General features: G+C 54.4%; 1 protein-coding gene across 1 annotated transcript; it reads left to right on the top strand.

Moving 5' to 3' along the window:
* The first annotated feature begins 1,158 nt into the window (after window positions 1–1,158).
* Window positions 1,159–15,678, top strand: PIAS4 (protein inhibitor of activated STAT 4). The gene is made up of 11 exons (XM_050986092.1): window positions 1,159–1,250; window positions 3,987–4,413; window positions 7,453–7,537; window positions 8,667–8,708; window positions 9,005–9,095; window positions 9,406–9,534; window positions 9,616–9,721; window positions 12,082–12,155; window positions 12,641–12,801; window positions 14,477–14,607; window positions 15,006–15,678. Exons 1-11 carry the CDS (start codon window positions 1,224–1,226, stop codon window positions 15,209–15,211), a joined length of 1,479 nt encoding a protein of 492 aa, XP_050842049.1. The 5' UTR covers window positions 1,159–1,223; the 3' UTR covers window positions 15,212–15,678.
* The last annotated feature ends 4,278 nt before the right edge of the window (window positions 15,679–19,956 follow it).

The following is a 19,956-nucleotide window of genomic DNA, read 5'->3' as shown; positions in this document are numbered from 1 at the left end:
GAATTCCCAGCACATTCCCAGGCTGTCCGTGCGAGGCAGGGACAGGCAGGACAGACAGAGTGACACCCAGGATGGCTTTGGGCCTGGCTCTGCCACCGTGACAGGATGAATTATCGGCCTTTGGGGTTTCCATGGCAATCTGGTGGGCTTTTAGCACCGACCCTGGCTTTTGCCAGCCTAGAAGGGAAAACTGAGAAATCTGATTTGCATCCTGCTCTTCCTGAGAAACTGTTAATTGCTTTTTTCTTTAATTAGTACGTGGGGTCGATGGCACGGAGAGGAAAGTGCTGGAAAACCTCACCCAGTGCAGCAATTCACCCCAAGCACTGCAGTTACCCTGAAACCATCCAGTCCAACTCCTGGCCCTGCACAGACACCCCAACAACCTCACCCTGTCCCAGAGCGTTGCCCAAAGGCTCCTGGAGCTCTGGCAGGTTGGGGATGTGCCCATTCCCTGGGGAGCCTGGCAGTGCCCAGCACCCTCAGAGGCAGAACCTTTTCCTGAGCCTCATCCCAAATCCCTGGCACAGCTCCAGCTGTTCCCAGGCTCCAGTCCCTGTTCCCGGAGTAGAGATTGGATCTGCCCATTGGGAGGAAGACGCAAACCACAATATATTATTATTATTATTATTATTATTATTATTATTATTATTATTATTATTATTATTATTATTATTATGGAATTGTTAATTAGTGATGGGTTAAGTTGCAGAAAGGGGCACAAACACCGACTGGAGAAGGAAGGCTTGGGGGTCTCTGGGACGTCACTGCCACGGAGCAAATTTTGGCCAGGAGATCCCCCTGCCCTGCCCTCCCATCCCCTTCCCTCCTCACCGGGGACGGCGGCGGAGCCTCGGGCCGAGCCCACCGGGCCCTGCCCTGCTCCGGGGCACCCACCTGCCGCCATCTTGGGGGCAGCCCCCACCGCCTGTCCACCCCCAACCCCTCCCTCAGTGCCCGCGGGGCCGCCTCCATCCCCGCCCCCGCCGTTCCCACCCCCGCTCCCGCCGCCGTTCCCCCGGTTTAGCGGAGCGCGGTCCCTTTAAGACTCCCGGGGAGGCGTGGCCTGGCGGGGCGTGTCCCGAAGGGCGTGGCCGGGGAGCGATGGGCGCGCTCGCCGATTGGACGGCGCTCGCGGCGCGTCCCCGCCCTCCCCCCGGCGCGAGGGCGTCACGTGACCCGGCGGCGGCGGCGCCCGGCGCGGTGGACGCTGGAGGCCCAAGATGGCGGCGGAGCTGGTGGAGGCGAAGGTGAGGGAAGCGGCGCCGCCGCCCCGCCCGCAGGGCCCGGCCGGCACCGGGCGGCTCCCGGCGCGGGGGGACGGCGGGGGGCGGCGCTGCGAACCGCGCGGGCGGCGCTCCGGGGCCTCCCCCTCGCCTTTTTACCTCAGAGACTGCCCCGCCCCGGCCTCAGGGCCGCAGCCCCCGCCGGACCTCCCGGGGCCGAACCGGACCGGGTCGGTCCGCGGTGCTGCCCGCCCTCCTGGGGGCTCTCCCCGCGGCGGGCCACTCCCGCTGAGTGCCGGGATTAAGGAGCGCTGCTGCTGCCCCCGCGCCCCCCGGGCCGGTCCCGCTGCCCGCCCCGGGGTGGAGCGGCTCAGTGCGGATCTGTCCGGCCGGCGGGGGTCGTGGAGCCACCGGGACGGCACTGCCGGGGGCACGGGCGGCCGCAGGGCCCCGCTGGGATGGGGCGAAGCGAATCCATACTCGCAGTTGTGTTTCCAAGGCGGTTTGTGCCTTGGGAAGCGCCGGGAGCTTTTCCCGGTCCCCTCGGGATCCCGGTTCTGCGGGAGCCGGGGCAGCGGCCGGTGGCAGCCGGTGCTGAGGGCGGTTAAGGAGCAACGGCAGCGGCCGGGAAGCGTTCCCTGGAAGTGTTCCCAAGGAAGTGTTCCCCGGGAAGCGTTCCCCGCCCGCAGGAGCAGCCCTCGGCAGGGATGGGGCTGCATGGCCGCAGCTATCCCGGCGGGAGAGGCTTTTTGGGGGGCTCTGCCGGCGGGGGAACTCGCCTCCCAGGCATCGTGGTCAACGCAGAGGCTTTTGGTGGGCTCAGAGCCGCCCCACACGAGGGTTCTGAGAGGAGGAACTGAGAGGTTCTGAGGCCGGGAGTGTCGGGAATCTCGGCAGTCCATGTGCTCTCCCTGCTCTCACGGGGCAGCTCGAGCCCTCGGTTTGCTTTGTCTGGGGTTTGTTGGTGTTGTGTTGCTGCTCAAATCTTATCAGCTTTAATTCCTTCAAAATGGAAACTCTGAGCTCCAGCTCCACTTTCCAGGCCAAGAGTCCTGGGTGAGGCGCTCCAGGAGCAATCCCCACAGGAGGAGTTCCTGTCTCCTGAGCTCCTGGGATGCCCTGGTACCTCCTGCTGCTGTGTCTTGATGAATTTATCTTTCCAAATTCACCTTTTATCCTCAATTCCCTCGGGGACAGCAAGATTCTCTCCATTTCCTAGCACAGTTTAATGATCCTGGTGGGATTTCATCAGACTTGATGATCTTGGAGGTCTTTCCCAACCTTAATGATCCTGATTCTATTTTTGAGTTGAAGAGAACTGAGACACAAAGTAGATTTCTCCAGGATTTCACAGGTGGTGTCTGCTGGAGCAGCACCATGAATCCAGGGCTCTGAAATTCTGACTTTCTGGCAATTAAACATCTTTTCTCTCCTCTTTAGTCATCAGTCTTTTTTTCCTCTCGTCAGGGATATTTTGGGACTCATCACGACTCCCAGAAGTTCTCACTACAGACAGTGACATAACAGCTTTTGGGTTTTCAGATTAAATGACATATGTAAGGGAAAAGGAGAAAATCAAATGGCATTTCTCTCTCTCATCTAATTCCCACACATCCAAAAGTGGCTGTGAAATGTTTCTAGAAACAGTTGTAGATTTCTTAATTAAAAAATAAAAAAAAAAAATCTGTAGCTGGTTTATTCCAGGAAATGATAAGATTGTTAGATTATCTTTTATGCTTTCTTGAAGAGTAGGGTAGAGGTTGGGGAAGATCTGCTGGATTTTTTTGGTGGGGTTCCTTCTTGAATTCCCACATTCTCCACAAACCAGGAAGGATGTGGAGTGAATATGTGTGGATATCTACCAAGTTTATTTCCAGGGCAGCTTGAATTTCCCAACCCATGAACTTCATTAGCCGCTTTTTTGTGATTTTAAGGTTTGGGGTTTGGGGATCTGAACTGCCAGCCTGGAGCTGTGGGTTCAACAGGAGGAATTCCTGGTTTCTGATGGGAGGTTGCCTTGTGGCCTTTGACTCTGCTGACAGTTTCAGGCCTGAGTTGCCACAGAGAGGGAATTCTGGAAGCCTGAGCTGGGTTTTGCTGCTTATCAGACACTGAAATTGATAATTGCAAGGCAGCTCCTGGCTGGGATCGCAGGGGAGTGCTTGGCATTGTTCTCCTGGGAACACACTGCTCTCTTCAGTAATCTCAGTATCCTTCCATACTCTGAAATATCGGGGTTTAAAGGATCCCGTGGATGTAGGGAGGATTCTGGAAGGGTTTTCCCATCCAGAAATCCAGCATTGGTGGCCCCAGTTCACCTCAGCCTCACCTGACTCATTTTGATTTCCCCCTGTGCCTTGCACTGGCGCCGTTTGGGATGAAGTTTTCCATGTTTCTCTGGGAATTCTGGATCCTCAGGCTGCTGAAGAAGTTCATGAGCTCTTCCACAAGCGAGGCCTCTTGGTTTAGACCTTTGAGGTCGCTCCTGCTTCCAGCTGAGCTGTCTTGAGGATGTCCAAGTGATTTTTGAGTCATTTGATGACTGTGCCGGTGGTTTTGTCCTTCAGTGGGCGATCGCCGCGTTTGTGTTGCTCAAACAAGAAATGGGAACCAGAATCAGGTGACAGCGCTGGGTTTGGACAGGTTTGGGGTCTTTCTTTGAGGGGAAATTTTTAATATCTTGCCTTGTAGTTATAAAGTGACAACGAAACCTTTGCCTTTTATAACTATGAGAACATCTTTTAATTTTTTATCCCCCAGAACATGGTGATGAGTTTCCGAGTCTCAGATCTTCAGATGTTGCTGGGTTTTGTTGGCAGGAGTAAAAGCGGACTAAAACACGAACTAGTGACCCGAGCTTTGCAGCTGGTCCAGTTTGACTGCAGCCCCGAGGTGTTCAAGAAGATCAAGGAGCTCTACGAGACTCGCTACAACAAGAAGGGCTCGGAGGTGGCGCCGCCGCCGGCGCCGCCCCGTGCCGAGGCGCTGGCCCTGCACTCCTCCTACGACCGCGGCAGCGCCGTGCCCCGGACCCTGCCCGCCTCCAACATCGACTACCCTGCCCTCTACGGCAAATACCTGAACGGACTGGGCAGGTTGCCCCCTAAAGTGGCCAAGCCCGAGGTTCGCTTGGTCAAGTTGCCCTTTTATACCACGCTGGATGAGCTGTTGAAGCCCACAGAGTTAGGTGAGTTTGGGGGGAGTGTTGATAAAGAAGTATAAGGTGAATAAAGGTGGTAAATATAAATGGATAAATAAGTTGTGGTTTTGAGGACTTTCTGAAGTTGTGTGGCTGGAGAGGCTGATGGTTGGGGTGGTGAGACCCCTCTCTTCTTCTCTCCTTTCTCTCTCTTCTGCCCTCCATTCCCGTATTCGAGCTCTTCTGCTCTCTCCTTTCTCTCTGCTTTCTTCTTCCCTCCTGTATCTCTCTCGTCTCTTCTCCTCCTTGCTCTCTGCTCTTCTTCCCTCCTTCTCTCTCTCTCCTTCCCCCTTGTCTCTCTCTCTCTTCTTCCCTCCTTTCTCTCTCTCTCTTCTTCCCCCCTTTCTCTCTCTCCCCCCTCTCTTTCCCCCCATGCTCAGAATTTACAGAGGAATATTCATCTCTGGGCTTGCCAGTGCTCAAAGGTAACTGACAAAAGAGGGAGAGCGGCTTTTGACAGAGAGGGAGAGTTCTGGGAAAGGGGGAATGGTTTCAGACTACAAGAGGAGAGGTTGAGATGGGATGTTGGGGAGCAATTCCTCCCTGTGAGGGTGGGGAGGCCCTGGCACAGGGCAGGAGAAGCTGTGGCTGCCCTGGAAGTGTCCAAGGCCGGGTTGGAGCACCCTGGGACAGTGGAAGGTGTCCCTGCCTGTGGGATGGAATGGGATCATCCTTCAGGTCCTTCCCAATCCAAACCCTGTGCTCCTGTGATTTTCCTCAGGCCTGGAATGTGGTCACCTTGGAATCCCACCTTGTTTGGTTCCCTTGGAGTGTGCAGCCATATTCCACACTAATGCTGGTTTGCAGCACTAAAAATCCCTGACCTGGAGCATCCTGTGGATAAATTATGGTGGCCACACCTCAAGCTGTATTTTTGACCTTTTTTGTGTGTGCTTGTCCCAGTTATTGGTGCGTGGTGCTGTGTGTTCTGAGGGGTAACCAGGAAAACTGGAGGAAGAGCTTTTTCCCTGGGGTGTGGAGACTGATTTTTCATAATTTTGGTTTGGAGAAACAAAGAATGTTGTTAACTGATGTTAAATAGAATGTTCTGGTAGCGAATTCAGCGTGCCCAGAGAAGCTGAGTTCTGCTGAGTGTCTCATAAATTCATGTGGTAATGTCAGAATTCTCTACCAAATGATTCTACAACTTGAGCTGGTCTGGCTTTGCTGAGAATATATTTGTTGTGGCTTGGGGGAAAAAAAAATAGATAAAGATTTGATTGTGCAGAAACAAAAAGATAAAGGTCTAATTAGTCAGATTTTATGTAATTTCTTCTTCATTTGAAGGCGTTAATGCTGTGACAAAACAGCTGAGTGGTGACAGAGTCGAGCTCAAACATGATAATTGTGTGGGGAATGGCTTGTTCAGTGTTAAATGAGTGTTAGTCAGCAATTCCAAGATGGGATTCTGAAGGAAAACAAATCTCCAAGAGGTGGAAGCAGCCAGAGGCAGAAGAGGCTGGGTGCACTCGCTGGGATTCCCAGGTTTTGTCCCAGGTTGCCATTAAATGTCCCCTGCACCAGCTCAGACCCAAGGGCTCATTAAGTGCAGCTCTGGCCCTGGGAGGTGACACCTCCCCTGGGCCAGCCAGGTCCCTGCAGGGCTCTGGCTGGTTTTCCCTGCTGGTGCCTGAGGTTTCTGTGGGGTCAGCAGGAGCTGGGCACCAGCAGAGCTTCAGGTCTCACACCTGACCAGGCTGCACCTCCCAGATTTTGGGTTTCTGTTCCAGCAGCAATTTAATTTTTGTGTAAAGGGAAGAGTGAGCTGATAGGAATGCAAAATAAACCACGAGCAGCTTCTCACTTTTCCTAATCAGGTTTGCTTTGTCTTTGTGTGGCTGAACAATCAGCAGGACTCAGTTCATTGGCAGTTTCTTAATCAGAAACTTTAAAATTACTTTTTGTTATTGTCCTTGTCAATCATCGCTTGCTAAAAATACCTCATGAAATGTTTTACTTTCTGCTGGTTGTTTTTGTCAGGAGATATTTGGGTGGAAACTGGAATTAAACAAAAAGTTCCACAAAGGTATCTTAATTCTTACTTCTGAAATGTATTTTTGCAAGTTCCATTTGCATTTTTAAAACAGAAAAGGGACCAAAGGGGAAGCACCTGGAGTGACTCAAGCTGTCACCAGGTCTTCCAAGAGCTGCTGAGGTTTTATCCTTCCTTCATCTCCTCTTTTTCATACAAAAGTGAACTTTCCTCCTTCTGAACTCCTGTTGGCTTTGAATAACCATGCAGTGGAAGGGAGGCAAAGCAAAACACCCAATTCTTGCTAAATAATTTTTAGAAAGCTGTTTTAGCACTTCCTCTTTGTGTTCCTCCCGTGACTTTCAGCAGCTCAGGGGCTGAACTTTGCTTAGAGACACAAAACTGAAAATAAAACCTGTTTGGATTGAAGCACAGGTTGCAACAAAAGTTTCCCACGTCTCAAGCTTCATCTTCCCCACGTTAAATGCACTTGAAATTAAAATTATCAGTGTGCAAAAAGCCCCAGTTCATGCTGGGCTCTCTCCAGCCTCTCTGCTGTCCCACCCTCAAGGTCAGGGGGTTTGAAGTTGTGTTTTGTCTCTTCCAGCTGCTTTTTGTGTTGCTTTTTTATTTTTTTATCTGAGCTAATCTTTTTCGTTGCTTGGGTTGTTTTCTTTCTTTTCCAGAACCCGCCTGCTCAGTCTGGTTGGTTTTGGGCTTTTGTGTCAGGCTCAGGTCTCCTCTTGGGCTTCTTGAGGATGTGGTCACACTGTGACACCACTGATGTGGTGAGCTGATGGCTCTTGAATTATTTGAGGGGAGGAAAAATAATTTTAAAAAGAGAAAAATCAAATCCAAAGCTTGTGCTGGTTGCACTGAAGAGTGAGAATAAACGAGCAAAGCTCTGATCAAAGGAGAATTACCAAAACAGGTGAAAACTGCAATTCTGGGGTGTGTGAGAAAACAAGACTTGGAGATAAGCAGAGCATAACAATCACCTCGTGCTCAGAGCTGCTGTTCTCACTTTGATGGACATTCTTTTCTTCCCTCCTCAGTTCCACAGAATAATGAGAAGCTTCAGGAAAGTCCGTGCATTTTTGCATTAACACCAAGACAAGTGGAGCTGATCAGAAATTCCAGGTACTCCTCTCTGGGTATTAACAGTTCCAGAAAATGCAGCTGCCTAATTCCATCATTCCTCTGTGTTCCCTGCCCGGGGAAGCTTTTGTTCTCTGCAAGGGAGCAGGATTTGTGTGAGGACATCAGGCTGCTCCTCATGGACAGCAAAGAGCTTTGGGGGCAGTGGGAGCTGCAGATTCCCCCACCCAGCTCCTTAAGTTTCACTTGTGCTGCTCTAATCTCCCTCTGGAATGGTGCATTTGGGCAGGAGAATCAGGATGAAATCATCGATGACCTAAATTCTCTGCTGAGCTGGTGGTGTGAGTGTCTGCAGCCCTTCCTCTGTGCCAGGTTCAAAAGGCAGAGTGTGAGGCTGTTTGCATCTGAAAGGAACTTCTTGGTGGGGAGGAGGCTGCAGGAACTGGCCCAGGAAACATCTCGGATTAGGATTTACCCTGACCTCTGTCAGATGCAACTTTGGAGTCAAACAAAGGCTCCCCTCAGAGGTGGCAGTGCAGGCAGGGAGGTTTCCTCTTGGCTGACCTGCTCCCTTCAGGCAGAAGAATTCCTCCAAAAATACAACAGAAAACCTTTGAATATTTCTCTTTGTCATAAATAAAAGAGCTGGAGGAAAGATATCTTGGTTGTTTTGTCCTCCTGGTAAAACATCCTTGTTGTGTCTTCCATTTCTTTCCTGATTGCAGTTAAAATCCTGTCAGGAATAGCCCTGGTGGAGGTTGCAATATTCACAGTGGGGCTTTAACATTCAGTCCCTTGGTTTGCATGAGCAGCTTCAGCTGAATAATTAAACACAGAGAGTCTTGAACACTGTCAGGTAAACCTGACCTTAAAACCCAGTTTTTATAAATTCTCACAAATCACCAGAAGGCACCTGAACAGTTTTAAAAACCCAGAGAAAAGCTGTAGGTTGGTGCATCAGGAAAAAAAAAATAATTACAGAACCACTGATATTTGCAGGGGGAATTGTACAATTTAAATAAAATTCTGTGAGGTAATTTTTTGAAGATCTATTTTAAAAAATTAGGAACAACTAAAGTTGAGTCTGGCAGCTGGTTTGGGTGATTCTTTTGGGGGTTGGGAATTTTTTTTACATAATTAATTTGAAGTTTTCTGTTCTTTCATTTATCAGGGAGTTGCAACCCGGCGTGAAATCGGTTCAGGTGGTGCTCAGGTAGGTCTGGGCTGGGCTCATTGAACATCAGGGGCAGCAGGGGGGAAGGGAACATTCTAGCAAGTTCCAACATGGATTTCATGGCTCCAGAGAGAATTTCCAGTGAACTTTTTGTTCTTGGGCCTCACAGGAGCATCTTAAACTCCACTTTTGAACCTCGAGCAGAAACAGCAGAGTCCCACCTGGATGGGCTCTGCTGAGGGAGCCTGGATTGGGATGGGGATTGGGACAGGGCCTGTGGGAGCTGGGGATGTGCAGAGTGTGGAGCTATTATGGGATGTGTTGTTTGTGCCCAGAATCTGCTACACAGACACCAGTTCCCCCCAGGAGGATCAGTACCCTCCCAACATCGCCGTCAAGGTGAACCACAGCTACTGCTCCGTGCCGGTGAGCTTGGGGGACTGGGGAGGAAAACCTGGGGGGAAGTTTGTGGGCTATGGAAGGAAATGGCTTTCCTGATGAGTGCCACGCTATAAAAGTGCACTGTTTTGTTTAAAGCTAATTTTTTAATGGATTAGCCATGTTGTTAATGAGCTGTTCTGTATAAAGGCTCCATCCTGTTTACTTTGTGCTCCTGCTGTACTTGGCTCATTCCCCCCATCCCTGAGACCCAGGGCTGAGTGCAATTTAATTGACCTGATCAACAGATGTACCTTGAGTAAAAAATAAATATCTGTACTTCATCTTCCTGCTCTAGGGCTACTACCCCTCAAACAAACCCGGGGTGGAACCCAAGAGGCCCTGCAGGCCCATCAACCTCACCCACCTCATGTACCTGTCGGCGGCCACCAACCGCATCACGGTCACCTGGGGCAACTACGGCAAGGTGAGAGCCCAGGGAGCCCCCAGAGGTGCCCAGGCAGCCCTGCAGAGCAGCCTCCTCATCTTCTCCTCCCTCTCTCCCCAGAGCTACTCGGTGGGGCTGTACCTGGTGCGGCAGATGACCTCAGCAGAGCTGCTGCAAAGGTTGAAAACCATCGGCATCAAACACCCGGAGCTCTGCAAAGCGCTGGGTGAGTGGCTCAGGAAGGGCCTGTCTGCAGCCTGCTGGGGAATAACCACCACCTTTCACACCTCTGCTTCCCTCCAGCTGTGTAAACCCCACTTTTTATCTGAACAGACTTGCTGAGCTGTGTGTGAGCCGTGGGAGGTCACCCCAAAGCCGTGGTTCTGGTGGCTCTGCGGCAGCTCTGTAGTTGGCTGTAGGATTTGTGCCGGTGTCGTTGTGACTGGAAGGGCTTCATGCCTTCAGCTGAGTCAGTATGAGCAGCACTGACCTCGGGATTCCCAGAGGAGATTTCTGGAGCGAGGGATCCTGGTGACAATGTCCTGCTGCCCCAGTCCCTGGGACTCCTTGGGGTGGCAGTGGGATGTCACCAGCAGCACTTTGATATGCCTTGAGAGCTTCAGAGAAGAGATGGTCCCCAGAGATGCTTATCCCAAACCACTCAGGTAAATCCTCCTGGTATGAGGCTCATGTAAAACATTACTGGAAATGAGGGGAAATTACTTTTCCAAGGTGGAATGGAAGCTCATGACTCGGAGCTCATGAGTGTGAAAGATTCCCAGTTTCTCATGTTGCTGGACAAAACCTTCTCACTGTTTCATTCTGCGTGGGAGAACTGACCCCGTGATCCTGATGGTCTTTAAAACTGTCCAGATCCTGGAAAACTCCTCCCAAGGATAAAAAACTGTCAGGGAACCCCAGCTCAGTTTGGGTTGGAAGGACCTTAAAGCTCATCCAGTGCCACCCCTGCCGTGGGCAGGGACACCTCCCACTGTCCCAGGCTGCTCCAAGTCCTGCCCATCTTGACCTTGGGCACTGCCAGGGATCCAGGGGCAGCCCCAGCTGCTCTGGGCACCCTGTGCCAGGGCCTCACCACAGGGAGGAATTTCCCCTGCACATCTTAACCCCAGTTTCCCCTCTTCAAGCCATTCCCCCTGGTCCTGTCACTACAGTTCCTAAAGAAGAGCCCCTTTCCAGCATCCCTGGAGCCCCTTCAGGGACTGCAATGCTGCTGGGAGGTCTCCACTCAACCTTCTCTTCTCCAGGCTGAACTTCCCCAGCCTGCCAGTCTTGGAGGTGGATGGTGATGCCAGGTGTACCCAGCCTGCAGACACCTGGATTTCAGGCAGGGATCAGTTGTATTTGGTGACTTTAAATAAAACCAAATAAGAGCAATCTCTTATTTCAGCTCCTTGGTGTTTTCGTGCTTGGAAGTTGTTTGGATATCCAGAACTGGCCAACCTGAGGAGATCCTAAACTTTGCTTTTCTGGCTCTGGCCTGCTCTGCAAATAATTCTCGGTCACTGAAGCTGTTCTTTGGCTTCAGTCACATCTCACTGCTGACTCATCTTGCTTTGCATAAAATTCTGTAGAACTTAATACAGGAACTTTGTCTGAGAACAGATTATGGCTTTGGATCCAAAATCCTGATCTGGAGATCCTAGAAAATTCTCCTTCCCAGGTCTCCCAGTAATTGATGCACAGAGAAAGCTCTTACAAAGAACTTCATAAAAAATTAAGCTTGGATGAAAAGGCTCCTAATGTGAGGAAAACAAGCTCAAATCTTGTAATCTCCTGGGAATTTCACATCTGAGAAGTCACTCTCTAATTAAAGCTGGGTGTTGCAGAGCTGCATGTAGCCTCATTGTCTGGAGACATCTTGTTATGATCTGAAAAGGTCAAAAGAAATGGTTGACTTGCTCCAAAGAAAAACGGTGATGGAAGTGTCAGAGGCATTGCAGACAGCAGTGGGAGCAGCAGCTCCTCCTCAGGACTTGGGGAGCAGTTCAAAGCTCGTTCTGTTGATTTTTGCACCTTGGTGTGGGACCTGCACACGTGGGACCTGCCCATCTGCTGCTTTCTTTGATTTCCCTGCTGCTCCTCTGGGTTTTCCTTTCAGGCTGCAGCAGCAGGGGCAGGATTCCTTCTTTCCTAACATCTGATTCTTCCCAGATCTGTGCTGGATGGCTGCTGTGCCTGGTCTTGCATGGCTGCCTTGCTCTGAGCTCTCTGCCTGGGTACCTCTGGGCCCGTTTGTGGTTCCTGTGGAATGTTCTGGAATCAAGGAGGTGGCCAGTGTAGAGGAGGCTTGATAACCTGATGGCAGAAGGATGGGATGTGTTTTCCCTCTCAGTTTGTTTGCTCACTTGTTCTGAGCTGGAAGTGCCAGGGGGAGACATTTCCCCCCATCCTGCTGCCACTGAGCTCAGGAGGGAATTCACCCCAGGTCCGTGTGTTCATTCCCTCCCTGACAGGGAAAGGGATCCCCTCACACCCCAGGGCAGGGCTGAGCTGCTCCCCCAGTGCTGCCCAGTGCTGCCAGGGGCTGAGCTTTGTTAAATGCTGTTTCCTCTGCTCTCCCTGCAGTGAAAGAGAAGCTACGCCTGGACCCTGACAGTGAAATCGCCACCACCGGGGTCCGAGTGTCCCTCATCTGTCCGGTGAGACCCTGCAGGCTCCTCGTGGAGTTGGAGTTTGGGGTGGAAGGGAGCTTGAAACCATCCAGTGCCATGGGCAGGGACACCTCCCACTGTCCCACGCTGTTCCAGCCTGGCCTTGGGCACTGCCAGGGATCCAGGGGCAGCCCCAGCTGCTCTGGGCACCCTGTGCCAGGGCCTGCCCACCCTCACAGCCAGGAATTCCTTCCTGATATTCCTTCTGGCAGTGGAAGCCACTCCCTGTGTCCTGTCCCTCCATCCTTTGTCCCTCTCCAGCTCTCCTGGAGCCCCTTCAGGCACTGGAACCCAGCCCTCCCCGTTTCATCCAGAACCAAGGAGCTCCAGCTCTGTTTTAGTCTGGTTTTCTCAAGAACCCAAACCATACTCCCAGACCAGCTTTGCAAACTCACAACTGCTTTTCCTCCTGAGGGGATCTGGGGGTTCCTTGCCAGGTGTCCTGGCTGATGCTCTGCTCTCTGCCCCCACAGCTGGTGAAGATGCGCCTGTCGGTGCCGTGCCGGGCCGAGACCTGTGCACACCTGCAGTGCTTTGATGCCGTCTTCTACCTACAGATGAATGAGAAAAAGCCCACATGGATGTGCCCTGTGTGTGACAAACCTGCCCCCTACGACCAGCTCATCATTGATGGGTGAGTTTTGCTCCTCTCTGCCCTTTCCCCTTCCCCACTGGGTGCAGCATCCAGCTCTTGGTTGAAGTTCACTTTGAAACTGTTGAAAGTTTATTCTGCTGGTGCATAATATTCTGGTTTCAGTGTTTTGGTGTGTTAGAGCAAGTGGGAATGGGCTGGGGGGGAACAGGCTTGTGGTGCAGCACTTTGGGGTGAGTTTGGAAGCAGCTTTGTGCCCCCAAATGCTGGGAGCCTTCTGTAGACTGGGACCACTGGGACCTCGTGGTGCTGGCCAGGGGCTGCTGGAACAACACACGTGGTTCCTGCCTGCTGGGAAGTGATCTCCACCCTCATGGCTGTGGGATTGGCCTCCACTGCAGGCTCTCTCAAGAGCAGGGAGAGTTTGGAGCAATGTTTGGGGTGGCTCCAGCTCCCCTGGCACAGGGAAGTGAGCAGACCAGTCTGTTCCCAACCTCACCGAGGGCTCCTGGAGCGTCGCTGCCTTTGTGGGCCCTGGGCAGGTCCAGGAGCTGTGGCTTTCCAGGCAGCCTGGAGCAGCCTCAGCACAGATAACCTGTTTGCTTTGTCCCCTGGCCAACCCTGACAGGAAAATCCAGTTCCCTGGAGATCTCTGACAGGGGGAGATGCAGGAGAAGCTGCGAGGGGTGGGATTGTGGAACCCACATGGGTCAGCCATGCCTGGAGCAGCAGGATGTCCCTGGGGAAGGCTCAGCAGACTTTTGTCCCTGCTCAGGGCTGGATTTGATGCCAGTTCTGTTGGGTGAAGTCCTTCCCAGATTCCCTGGAAGTGAGAGAGGGAAGCTGGCGCTCTGCTGGGTGCTGAGAGTCAAGAAAGAGCTGGAGGCTCCCGAGCAGGGAGGGAGGTGGTTGGTCAGGTCTGGGATCCTCAGGGCCTTGTCAGCTTTTTGGGAGCTGCAGCTTGGTGGTTGCTGTGCTGGTGATGGGATTGCCTGTGGGGAAAATTCCTACAGGAGCTGGGGAAAGCTGAAACTCTCCCACTGGGGTGCCACAAAGTTTTCATGACCTTGGAAGTCTTTCCACTAGGAGTTCTCCTTCCTCCTGAAGGAAAGTGCTCAAGTCCAGGAGGGAGTGAAGCCTGGCAGAGGAGCATTGCCAAATAAACATCCCAGGCAAACGCTGGGACACAAGGAATAAAGCAAGTCCCCAGTTTCTCTGGAATCAGGGCCTCATTCCAGGTGTATTTTCATGGTTTCATGGTGTTCCTGGTGCAGGAATGTTGTTCTGGTGGCTATTGTGGAGATTTGGGAAATAAAACTAGGAAGGAAGGGAAGTGCTGTTTGTTGGATTGCTGAGTTCCTAATGCCAAAGGATATCTCACCTTTTGCTAAAGCCTTGCTGGGAATGTCCCTGGGATGTCCCATGGGATGGGGCAGCAGCCGCCTGCCCTTAAGCAGTGCCTGGGAAACTGGGTGAAGAGACAAAACTGTCTTTAATTGCAGCTAATTAAGCTGGTAGTTGATGATTTGGGTGCATGGACAGGAAGGGCTGGGATGGATTTGCCCTGTCAGAGCCTGCACTGGTTTTATGGGGAGTAAAGTCCATGACTCCAAGGGCTCAGCTCAGGAGCCACAGCAGGTTCCTTTTGGATCCAGGGTCACTGCACACACCCTGCTGATTGCCAGGGGTGTGATAGCTCCTGCTGTCCCCTCTGCAGGCTCCTGTCCAAGATCCTGACAGAATGTGAAGATGCAGATGAGATTGAGTACCTGGTGGATGGCTCCTGGTGCCCCATCCGAGCCGAGAAGGAGCGGAGCTGCAGCCCTCAGTGCCCAATCCTGGTTCTAGGTGAGCCTCCCTGGGGGAAATCACACCATTCCAGAGTGGCTTGGGTTGGAAAGGACCTGCAGGATCATCCAGTCCCAGCCCCTGCCATGGCAGGGACACCTTCCACTATCCCACGTTCCTCCAAGCCCTGTCCAGCCTGGCCTTGGACACTTCCAGGGATCCAGGGACAGCCACAGCTGCTCTGGGCACTCTGTGCCAGGGCCTCAGCACCCTCACAAGGAAGAATATTCCCTCTGGCTGTGGAAGCCATTCCCTGTGTCCTGTCCCTCCATCTCTTGTCCCCAGTCCCTCTCCAGCTCTCCTGGAGCCCCTTTAGGCTCTGAGCTCTCCCTGGAGCCCTCCCTTGTCCAGGCTGACCAGCCAGGAGTGGTTTCAGCTCCTCCTCCTCCCCATGCCAGGTTCCTCAGAGGTGAACGGGCTCCTGGCCACCGCCAACGGCACCGGCGAGAACGGCAAAGCCCCGGCGGACGTGGTGGATTTAACACTGGACAGCTCCTCCTCCTCGGAGGACGAGGAAGAGGATGAGGAGGAGGATGATGATGATGAGGGACCCCAGCCCAAACGACGCTGCTCTTACGAGAAAGGTTTAGTCTCTGCCTGCTGACTGCAGCCACGGCTCAGAATTCCCAACGGACAGACTTGAATACTCTGGTGCTTATTAAACTGGAGGAGGGGGAGAACGTCCTCTCCCACCTCATCTCCCTCCCTCCCTCATCTCCTGTGACTTTCCTATTCCAAATTACTCATTAAAACAAGAGAAAAAAGAAAAAAAAAACAAAAAACAAAAAACGACACAAACAAAACAAAAAACAAAAACCATTGAGCTGCTTCTTGGTTGGAAAACGACCCCACTCAGAGCCTGACCCTGAACTGGAGCCTGAAGTAAAGAAAGTGTCTTAAGCCAGGCAGGATCCTCCCTCACCTGGATCCCGGGGGAGCTCCCCTGCACACCTCCAGGACACCCACCCCTGCATCTCCAAAGCCGTGTGCAGTTTGATCCTCTTGTTAATTAACCATTCCTTAATTAATCTAAAGGTTTTGCTGGACGTGTGAGTCCGGGGCGGGGCGGGAGGGGGGGGAGTGGGGAGGGCTCTGGGGGGGTTGTGTAACCCAGAGGGGATAGAGGGGGGTTTGTAGGGGTGGGGCTGGGGGCATGGGGTGCCGGGGGTGAGATGTCCAGTTGGAAGTGGCACTGTTCTAGCTCAGAGCTCCAGCAGCTCTGCACCTCATGTAAAGAGACACGTTTGGAATTTTAACCTAATCCCAAGGGAAGTGTAGAGATTTGTGCAGTAGTGACTCGTTTTAGTTGAGCAGAAGCCATGGGGGGGGCGGGGGGCGGGGGGTGGGAGGGGGGGGCTCGAACCACAGATCTGTTGTATTTTTGAAGTGCAATAACTTTGGTGTTTTTGAAGACTGACAAGGGCTGCGCATTCCCTTTTCGTTGAGGTTGGTTCTGGAGGCGGCGGCCGTGACCTGCAGGACCCCCCCAGGGATGGGGACAGTGACCTGCAGGACACCCCCACACCCAGGGATGGGGACAGTGACCTGCAGGCCACCCCCAGGCCTGGGGACAGTGACCTGCAGGACACCCCCACACCCAGGGATGGGGACAGTGACCTGCAGGCCACCCCCAGCCCCGGGGATGGGGACAGTGACCTGCAGGCCACCCCCACACCTGGGCATACCTGGCACCATGAGCAGGAGCAGGGCAGGGGGGGTCCTTCCAGAAAATGCCGGGTGGGGGAATCTCAGTTTTTAGCCAACTACCTCGGTAACTCCAATTCAGGTTTCTTTGAGTCCCGAGCCCGTCGCGGGCGGGTGCGAGGGCGGGGCCCGGGCGCTGCCGCCGCTCCGGCCCCTCCACTTTTCTGTCCCAGCCTTTGGCCCCAGAGCCAAAGCTCCTCCTGTGCTCTTTGGTGGCAAAACGTTGTTGCTTTTGAGTTTGCGAAGCGTCACCTTTTTGACTTTGTCTTGGAGAGTTTCTGTCCTGGCCTCTGCGTCAGCTCTGCTGTTCCCACTGGCTCCTCCTGGCTCTGGTTTGCTCTGGACCTCGCTGGCTTTTCCCCCTGGAGCTCAGGAGAACCCCTGGAGGGAGCTGGCCCTGCCCCTGGGCTGGGTGAGGAGCAGGGGCTGTGTCCCTGTGCCCAGTGCTGGCCTGAGACCCCCGAGGGTCTTGGTGTTGCTGGGCACTGCCAGACCCCAAACCCTCCATCCTCCCTTTTCCTCTCCCCTCAGGGTACCCCAAACCCTCCATCCTCACCTCTCATCTCCCCTCAGGGTACCCCAAACCCTCCATCCTCCCTTTTTTCTCCCCTCAGGGTACCCCAAACCCTCCATCCTCCCTTTTTTCTCCCCTCAGGGTACCCCAAACCCTCCATCCTCCCTTTTTTCTCCCCTCAGGGTACCCCAAACCCTCCATCCCTCACCCCAGTAGCCAGGGGGGCACAGAGAGGGGGGTCTTGGTGCCTTTCCCAGCACTTTCCCCTCACTCCAGAAAATTCCACACGTGGCCAATCCCACCTGGAGGGAAAAGCCCCCGAGGTCCAGCCAGAGCTGCCCTAAATCCTCGTTGGCCACTTGCCCAAAAGCAAAGACCCCTCTCCAAAGTGAGGAGGGGTCCCCTGCCAGCTTGGGGGCTCCTCTCCCAACCCCCATCTCCCAAACGGGGTGGGGGTCCCTGAGCCCCTGTGGGAGGGGGATTCTCCCCTCCTGCCTGGCTGGGTTTTGTCTGCAGGCCTGGAATGGAAGGGCTGGGGATCAAACCCCGCTTTGCCCCGGCCTGGCAGGGGGGGCCCGGAGCAGCTCCTGCTCCCTCTCCCCCAGGGACTCCTGCACCCCTTGGCCCCAGGCTTTGCTTTCCTTCTCTTTCCTGGCTGTAAGCAATATGTTTTCAGGTTGAAACGGGGGTGGGGGTGGGAAAAGGGGGATGAAAACAACTGACAAAAACCCGGGTAGAGCTCCCAGATTAATTTTACTGTACAAAGTTCTGTGCTCGCGGCCCTGGCTGCACAGTAGCTTTAGAGTCCAGTTGTTTTCCTAATATTTTTATTCTAATTTAATTGCTTTTAAATTTTCCAGGCCAAGCAACTGTTTGGAAACACCATGCTTGTTTTAGTGCTTTCTGTTGGAGTTGGCCAGCTCTTCCTGTACATATGTTGGTTTTATTTTTTTTTCTTATATCCTGTTTTTTTTTCTTTGTTTTATAAAGAGAAGAGAAAAAAAAAAAAAACAAAAAAAAAAGAAAATTATTTTTCTTTCCCTCAGTACACATTCTTCAAATTATAGTGTTTGTTAAATAAAATGAAAGATTTACATTTAATTCTGTGAAAGTGTGTTGGGATTTCTCACCCCAGGGTCTCCAGGATCTCCCTGGGCTTTTCAGGATTCCCCAGGCCCTCACTGGGGATCCCCAGGATCTTCTCCCAGGGGGTCCCAAGGATCTCACCCAACATTCCCGGGATGTTTCCAGGGAAAATCTTCCCACAGGGCCTCCCCAACCTTCCTGGGGTTCCGCAGGATCTCCCCCAGGCTCCTGTGCTCTCCAGAGGGTCCCCAGCATCACTCCCAGCTCTTCCCAAAATGAGACCAGGGGGTTTTCATGCATGGCAGGAGGGTCCTGGGGCAATCCCAGCATTTCCCTGGACATCCCAAGACCTCCCAGGGTCTCCAGGATCACCCCAAACAGAGCCTGGAGGGCTCTGGGGCAATCTGCACCCCCTCCCGGTTCTCCCCCGGGTTTTGGGGGGCAGCCGGACCCCCGGGCCCCCCCAGCCCCGTCCCCACGGGCACCTCCTCGGTGCCACTTTGAATTCCTCCACCTCCAGTGGATTAATCATTTTATTTATGAGGCTTAAGGGCCCAAATCCCGTTAAAGCCGGGGCTTTGCCAGATAAACAGCCCGCTTTGGGGGCAGCGCGTTTGTGAAAACACAATTAGCAAACCCTGTAATCTGCACTAATTACCGGGCCATGAGCGCCGGCACTCGCCGGCAGCACCTGCACCATGGGGGACACGGGGGACACCGCTGGGGACACGGGGGACACCGCAGCACCTGCGCCCCGGCGCCCGCCCGGAGCCTCCTTCACCATCGAGTACCTTCTGTCGGGCCGGGGGGCCGGGGCCGCCCCCAGCCCGGAGCCCCCCGGGCGGAGCCCCCCGAGCGCCCCCCGGCCCCCGCCGGAGCCCGGGGACAAACCGGCGCAGTCCTACATCGCCCTCATCTCCACCGCCATCCTCTCGTCCCCCGAGAAGAAGCTGCTGCTGTCCGACATCTACCAGTGGATCATGGACAACTACCCCTACTTCAAGAACAAGGTGAGGGCTGTGGGGCCGGCAGCGTTTTCTGGGAATTTCCCTTGATTTCCAGGGTTTGGGGTGAGCGGTGGGGACTGGGCCGGGGAGCTGAGCCGGCTCCGCTGGGCCCGATCCGCCGGGAAAATCCATCGGGGGTGCCCAGAGCTCCGGGCCGGCCGGGTCGGTGCCTCCATCGGGGGTGCCCAGAGCTCGGGGCCGGTCGGGTCGGTGCTTCCATCGGGGGTGCCCAGCGATTGCGGCCGGCCGGGTCCGGCCCTCCGGGCTCGTTCTGGAGCCTGCCGGTGTCGGCTGGCCCCGATCCTCCCGGAGAGCGCCGGTGCCCTGGCCGAGCCCGGGCCAGCTTCTGCAGGGGTGGGGTGGGCACGGAGGGCCGGGGGCTCGGCCTGAGTGACCCCTGTGAGGCTGAGTGATCGCTCCAGGCCTGAGTGACCCCTTCGGCCCTGACTGACCCCTCTGGGCATGACTGACCCCTCCAGGCCTGAGTGACCCCTCTGCACACAGGAGAAAAGCTGGCGCAACAGCGTCCGCCACAACCTGTCCCTTAACGAGTGCTTCGTCAAGGCCGGCCGCAGCGACAACGGCAAAGGCCATTTCTGGGCCATCCACCCGGCCAACCTGGAGGACTTCGCCAAGGGCGACTATCACCGGCGGCGGGCCCGGCGCCGCGTCCGCAGGTCAGGGGCCCAGGGGCTCTGAGGGCTCTGGGGGCTCTGAGGGGCTCTGAGGGCTCTGAGGGGCTCCGGGGGCTCTGAGGAGCTCTGGGGGCCCGAGGGCTCCGGGGTCTCTGGGGCTCTGAGGAGCTCTGGGGGCTCTGAGGGCTCTGAGGGGCTCTGGGGGCTCTGAGGGGCTCTGGGGGCTCTGAGGGCTCTGAGGGGCTCTGGGGGCCCGAGGGCTCTGGGGCTCTGAGGGGCTCTGGGGCTCTGAGGGGCTCCGGGGGCCCGAGGGCTCTGGGGACTCTGAGGGGCTCTGGGGGCCCGGGTCCCCTGAGGGCTCTGGGGGCCCCGAGGAGGGGTTTGTGTCTCGCCGCTGACCCCG

This window comes from Serinus canaria, chromosome 28 (assembly GCF_022539315.1).
Source record: "Serinus canaria isolate serCan28SL12 chromosome 28, serCan2020, whole genome shotgun sequence".
NCBI lineage: Eukaryota > Metazoa > Chordata > Aves > Passeriformes > Fringillidae > Serinus > Serinus canaria.
Note: the sequence above shows the minus strand (reverse complement) of the source record. Positions and strands in the feature narration are given on the sequence as shown.